General features: G+C 46.8%; 1 protein-coding gene across 3 annotated transcripts; it reads right to left on the reverse strand.

Annotated features, from left to right (window-relative positions):
- Positions 1–705: 705 nt before the first annotated feature.
- On the reverse strand, positions 706–5,356 carry PJA1 (praja ring finger ubiquitin ligase 1). 3 transcript variants are annotated; one of them, XM_039838967.1, is made up of 3 exons: positions 5,209–5,355; positions 2,755–2,949; positions 706–2,187 (listed from the first exon to the last, which is right to left on the reverse strand). In XM_039838967.1, the coding sequence occupies exons 2-3, from the start codon at positions 2,880–2,882 to the stop codon at positions 1,149–1,151; spliced, it is 1,167 nt and encodes a 388-aa protein (XP_039694901.1). In that variant the 5' UTR covers positions 2,883–2,949; positions 5,209–5,355; the 3' UTR covers positions 706–1,148. The 3 variants fall into 3 exon arrangements, with proteins under 3 accessions (XP_039694901.1, XP_039694900.1, XP_039694899.1); XM_039838966.1 differs by having other exon boundaries at positions 706–2,943; positions 5,209–5,356; XM_039838965.1 differs by having other exon boundaries at positions 706–2,949.
- Between the last annotated feature and the right edge of the window lie 1,170 nt (positions 5,357–6,526).

Raw genomic sequence — 6,526 nt, forward strand, 5'->3', positions numbered from 1 at the left:
AATATATATGTACACATATACAAACACACATATACGTCTAAAAACATAGGTGAGAAGTAAACACACCATTTCCTGGGTACTGCTTACCTCCGTGGAGGAGCGGAGGTAAATATGATGGGTGATGAACTTCTCTTGTGCCTAAAAAAGTCTCTTTATTAGAGAGAGAGAGAAAGAGAGAGAGATCTGAAGCCAATATGGCCAACACTAAGGCCTGTTCACTCTGCATGGGTGGGTGTCTCCACATTTTTCTATTCCTCTTGTGTCACCATGGTTAGGCATACAAATCCACACACCACTTAATATTTACCCATTCCCCCTGAAGGTTTTCTAAAAGGGGACTTTTACTCCTTCACCCCTACACAGAGCTTGACTTTACTTCTACCATTGTCCTTTATTTTTACTGTGCTTTCTTGTTTCTTTCCTTCCCATAGACTGACAGGGTATTCTCTCTTCCACCTTTGCCCCATAGTAGTTGATAATCATATGTTTTATTCCTACTTTTGGAAATCACCACCCTTAATTTTGTGCTGTTGTCAGAGTCAGCATTTCCAGTGAAACTAAAGTTTTTCTACTGACTAAAACAAAAAAAAAAAAAAAAAAAAAAAAAGACAAAAAAGAAAACCTATGTCTGATGCAAATGTAAGGGATCCATTATAAAGTCACTTAGTACTACTGTTTTAGACAAAACCAGACAATTCCACTCTACCATGTAAAATCAAAAGAACTTTAATTAGCTTTTACGGCACTGCAATTACAGGAACATTAACCCATAACATGCAACGAAGTGGTGATGCCTTTTGGACATATTCAACAGATAAACTTGACATTACAATTAACAGCAACATAGTCTACCGAAGAAAACAAATGCAACTGATTTCAATGTTCAGGTTAGAAAATGTATATTCTTACTGCCATCTCAAGTAGCATTTCGAAAGTTTAGTTTTCCCTTTCTAGCCTCTAAAAGACAGTATGATTTTTAATGCGATCGTACACAACCATTTTCACATTGGAAATGATCACAAGAAATCAACAGGTGTAGTAGATTAATTGATTGGTTTCATTTCAATTGTTAACTTTGAGAGGGCTCCTGCAGTATTGTGGATTTCGGATGAGGAAAATCAGCAGACCAGGAGTAAAGAGCCTTGGTCTTACAGTGGGGGAGGGAACATGCAGCGGCACACAGGGCAGGTGCCCGACTTCTGAAGCCAGATGGACACGCAGGGCTTGTGGAAATAGTGGTGGCACGGGAGCTCGGTCGCCACCTCGCCCTTCACATATTCACTGCAACAGATGGGACAGCACATTTCTTGCCCCACTGCGCTGTGGTCTTCAGTGACCAGGATCTCGGGGAGAGTACTGATGCTCTCCTTGCTTGCCGGTGGGTTGGCCACTTCCACGTCCACCGCCAGAGACTCCAAGTGTGCAAGAGCCGTTTCCATTGCTTGGGCCAGGCGTTCTTCAAGTGCCATGTAGGTGAGGAACTGAGGATCCACGTAGGAAATGGCTTCGGCCACCCCCAACCCATCTGCAAAGCCATCAAAGAGGCTCCAATCCACTTCCAGGTCTTCACTCACACTGGAGTCATCTTCGAGGTTGTTGTTACCATCCAGCATGAAGACCCCAGGCTGCAGAAACTCTTGGCCGGAATCATTATCCCCGTCGCTGCCGCTCTCTTGTTCATTGTACTGGAGCCAAGGGACTTCTCCTTCTTCCGGAGACACCCGCTCCTCTTCCTGAAGAGGTGGTCCTCGAACTTCTTCAAGTTCATGGCTGCCAGCACTGGCACCAGCAGCAGGGCTGGCGCTGGCACTGCCATTCACTCTTGCTGGCTCAGGTTCGCGCTCTTCTTTCCCTGGCAGAGTCTCCCAGCTTTCACTACTGGACGACAGGTTTTGTTCCCGACTTCGATACTTCCGACGCAAAGCAGCAGTCCATTCTTTGTCACTGTCAGAATCTTCATCACAGTATTTGTAGTAATCATCGCTGTACGTCCAGAAGTCAGGGTCGGCCATGGTTCGTCGCCGCCGAGGCACCTTTTCAGGCTTCACTTGGTCTTTCCTGGCTTCCCTCTTATCTTCAGGGTACTTCGGCTCAGAGATGCCATTTGAACTCTCGCCTCTGCTTCTCCTTGCCAGGCCATCCGAGTGGCCTTCATCAGTGCTTGCAGTATCCCTCCACCTGGAAGTACTGTGTGGCACATCGTCATCATCATCAGTATCAAAAAATATTTTTGGTTTCACGCAGTTTGGACTGGCCGGGTTTCTGACTTTGGGCCTCACCACCGGTTCCTCTCCACCCTTTGGGGTGTTTTCCCCACCACCACAAATACTCACAGGAGCCCTGCTGAGACGTGCAGGTAAATTCTGCTCCCGTCTCTCCCTCTCCAGGCTGTCAACTTTTGCAGCCACCTTGCCTCCTGCAGCAGAGGTTTGAGAAGCCATGCCATTTTGCTGCAGGAAGTCAGCTCTGCTAGCAGCACCTCTGGCAACAGGGGCTGGCTCTAGCCTGCCAAGCTCCTCTCTCACATCACGGTTAAAACTAGATGACTGGGGGGGCACCGCAACCAAAGGCCGTGCTCCTTTCTCTAGGTCATACAGCTTATCATCTTTAAACTTGCCACTTTTCCCTCTCCCTGACGCTAGCGCCACAGGCCCAGCCCCCTCCTCCTCATTCTCCTCTTCCCGGAGAGAGTCAATAGGGCCATAAGCCATTCCTCTTCTGCTACCCAGAGCCCTGGACTCTCTCAGCGGGTACCTGGAGTAGTCCTCATTATCAACATGCAGGCTGGTTCCTGAGTTCTCACTGTCATCCCAACGGCGACGAACGCTGGATAATGGCAATCGGCTCCTCTTGGCAGTTTGACTGGGGGCTGATCTGTGCATTGGGACTTCAGATGTCGTCTTTCTCTTGCTGAAAATCCTTTCCTGCTGGCTCGTGGATGGCCTGAAACTGACATAAACATGCCTTCTTCCATACTTCCTGCCTGTTATGGGACTGATACCCCTGCTGGCTTGAGCCATATGGCCTTGCTAGATTCCTGACCCATTGCTCTGACTTATAGGGTTTCCAATACAGCTGGGGCTCAAGTGGGAGGGTCCCCACTCTCTGCACAGACTTTGGAGACGAGGAAGTCAAATCAGTTCAGATAAAGGAGCAGGTAGATTTATCTCCACTTCAGCAGGCAGGTAACAAAAAGAATAAGGGGCTTTAAAATTACTTTCACTTTCTTCTAAGGCCTGGAGTACCATTCCAGTGACTCGTCAGGTGTAGAACCAAAATACATTTTTAATGTTGGCAAAATTATTACAAAACTGGGTTGGTAGGAAAGCCAGACTTAGGGGAGAATCTGACAGAAGATGGGGGTGACTGGACGCTTGAAAAGTGGGTGAAGTACTGTGGAATTGTGGCAGCATGGGAAGAGGCAGGACTGCTGTGGGCTTTTTTTTTTCCCATGGGGTGTCTGTGTTTTTCTGAGCTCTGCAGAAATACAGGAGTATTGAAAATTGGAATAGAGTGGAAAATATAGATCACCGTGTGTGCATTGAGTGCTTACGTATCTGTTAGGAGGTGAGGAGCAGGTGGATGGGGAACCAGCAATCATGCAATGGAGAGATGCCTGTGTTTGTAGGGGGAGGGGCAAGTGACAGTGGCATCGGGAAAAGGTGTGAGCGTGAACAGAATGGGACCCATTTTGGATATGGCGACCAAAATGACAGGTGTCAGTGGGGTGGCTTCTGAGGAGAGGGACGTGTGTAAGTATGAAAGAGAATGTGTGTTGGCTAGAACTCTGTGGAGGGACGCGTGGGTTTATGAGTCTGTGGCAGGGGAGGAAGTGGTATAGTAGCCCCGGGCTATCCATGACTTTGTGTGTATTCGTCAAAATGGGAGGCAACAATGGAGAAATGTCAGTGTGAGCAAATGTGTAGATGGAGGACAGCCTTGGGGACGGATGTGCATGTGGCTGGTGGGTGGGTGGAATGGGCCAGCAATCAAAGAACGTCTGTATGCATAAATGTGGCTAGCAGGGAGGGGGTGGTGTCCTCGGAGAAGGATTTCTGTGAGTGTGAGTATGTGCAGGGACCAGCAAAGGAGAGCTGTCTAAGCACAGATGTAGCAGACAGGAGAGGGGACCAGTGAGGAGCGGGTGTGTGAGCGTGTATGTCGGGAGCATCTGTATGGAAGGGGCAGTGGAGCCAGCAGTCCACGGATATCCTTAAAAGTACGTGTGGCGGGTGGAGATTCACGTGGTCCTACTGAGTCCAGGGGTGTGTGTGTACTGTGTGCGTGTGTTCAACCTATATACATGTCTCACATCATATGAGTATATACCCATCTGGCAGGAAATAGCACTGAAGGGTGTGACAGTCTGTGCGATAGGCGTGTGTGGCATGCTAACGGAAGAGTCATTGGGGGGGGACGTGGAGGAACCTCGGAGGGAACAGGAAGGGGGCTTCAATGGAAGGTTTCTGTTTGTGCATTTGCGAGGAAGTGTGTGTGTAAACGCCTGCGTGTGTGTGTGCGTGTGTCCCCCACACACACGCTGCATACGTGAAAACATGGGGAGGTGAGCAGCAAGAAGGGAGAGAAGGGGAGGAGACGCTGGGGAGAGACCCACGAGGCCACTACTTTCTGAGACAAAAAATACGTTATCAGCTCAAATGGCAGATCAAATAATGTGGGAAGGGGATAAAAGAAAAGGATGTGTACCAGGAATTATCTTTACTGCTACTGCGGAATTTGTTTTTTTTATTTGTTGTTGTTTTTTTTTTCTAGAAACGATTCTTTTCTCCAGGAACGATATATTGAGCCTAAAATCCAGACAATTTACCACATTCAGCAAACTAAATGTAAGCAGGCAGAAAGACCTCAGGGGCGCTCCTGAGAGAGAATGAAAAGGAGGGGAGGACCGGCAGCGAAAGGTGGGAGCGTGCCTACACCGCCACTCCCTCTCAAACGGTGATCACAACCGTTCGGGCGCGGGGGACCGCCACACACGAAAGGGCCTGGGGGACAGAGTATGGGGCCCCCAAACAGGCCAAGAGAGGACACAGGCCTCCCTCTGCAGTCAGGTCCCACGTCCGCCCCACCCCTTCCCGAGGGGCGAACCGGAAAATCTGTTCGCTACGGCTCCCCCAAATCCTACTCCCGTGCCACTCTCCCAACCGCCATGTCTGGATGAATGGAGGAAATCGGCAGGCTTTCACTCACCGGTCCCGACACCCGCGCGCTCTCGGGAGGAGCAGAGCTCTCGGACCTCCAACCGCCACGACCGTCAGAGGCACTGCTCTGGATGCCGCTCCTCCCCCGCCAGACAGCAGCGGGCGGGCAGCGACTGCGGCGGCGGAAGTGACGGAAGCGTCAGCTGGAGACGCCCCCTAGATGTGGCGGGGGTGGCAGCTGCTCTAGACAAATCGGGGTGGGTCTGAAAGCTTTATTTCATTTTAAATGCTGAAATCGTCAAGGATACAGAAGAGGACAGCGAGAAATGTAACCAACAGCCAGCTTTAACAAATGTTAACCATTTAGCCATATCCCCTTCTGTTCTGGATGTGAGTGTATGTGTACGTGTGTTTTTAATAAAATGAAACCTGCAAATTCTTTCTGATTAATTCCAATGTGAAAGTAATTATATTAATATATCATATCCTATGTTATATATTATGGTTTGTACTGGAAGTATTAAAAACGTGAAACTGTATTTAGGGTTGCAGTAAACTTAAATTTTTAACCTGATAGATGAAGCAAATTGAACTGTTTACAGAAGAATTTGTTGCCCTTAATCTCAAAACCAAGCTTCTCTATCCAAAAGAAATCATAAATCCTCAAGCACAACACAGGTTTACATTCTGGTAATTGCATCGCAGTTTAAAAATATTATAGCTATGCCTTTTGGATTTATACAATTTTACTGAACTCTGAACTTTTTTTTAATTGTACTTTACAGTCTATCTCTAATATTTGTAACAGATGGACACTTGCTATATTGACAACAATAGCAAAATTTTGTTCTTACTGGAAATAAAACACGTAATAGAAAAACAAGATATTTTGGGAGTAACAACAGAATAGAAATAAGATGTGTATAACTTTCAAACCATTAAAGAAGTAATAAGTAGAGCAAAGGAAAAAAAAACTCAGTCTAACAAAGGGCATAAATGGGGTGACAGGCAACAAGAAAGGATTTAAAAAAAAAATAACGATGGCGGAAGGCAAGAATAAATCCAAATATATCACTGTGTATTATGGGTTAACATCTCCCATAAAAAAGCAAACTCTCATTTTGAGCATTTCATTTTCAGAAATCCAGTTATATGTTGTTTATATAAATTTTACCTAAAGCGAAAATAGAAATAGAAAATATATGCCAGTTAAATACTGGCAGAAAGGAAGGAGGTAAGCAAGGCAAAAAGGGAGGGAAGGCAGGAGGGAAGGCGGGACGGAAGGGAAGGAAGGAATTTTAAAAGGAAAGAAATCAAGAACTCAAAGTAAAAAACATTAAAGAGAACAAAATAGGTTTTTTCATTCA

This window comes from Pteropus medius, unplaced genomic scaffold (assembly GCF_902729225.1).
Source record: "Pteropus medius unplaced genomic scaffold, Ma_sr-lr_union100, whole genome shotgun sequence".
Taxonomy (NCBI): Eukaryota; Metazoa; Chordata; class Mammalia; order Chiroptera; family Pteropodidae; genus Pteropus; species Pteropus medius.

What these genes read in the sequence shown, in the direction of transcription:
- PJA1 (XM_039838966.1), bottom strand. Translation starts at nt 2,882, where the DNA reads ATGCACAGATCAGCCCCCAGTCAAACTGCCAAGAGGAGCCGATTGCCA.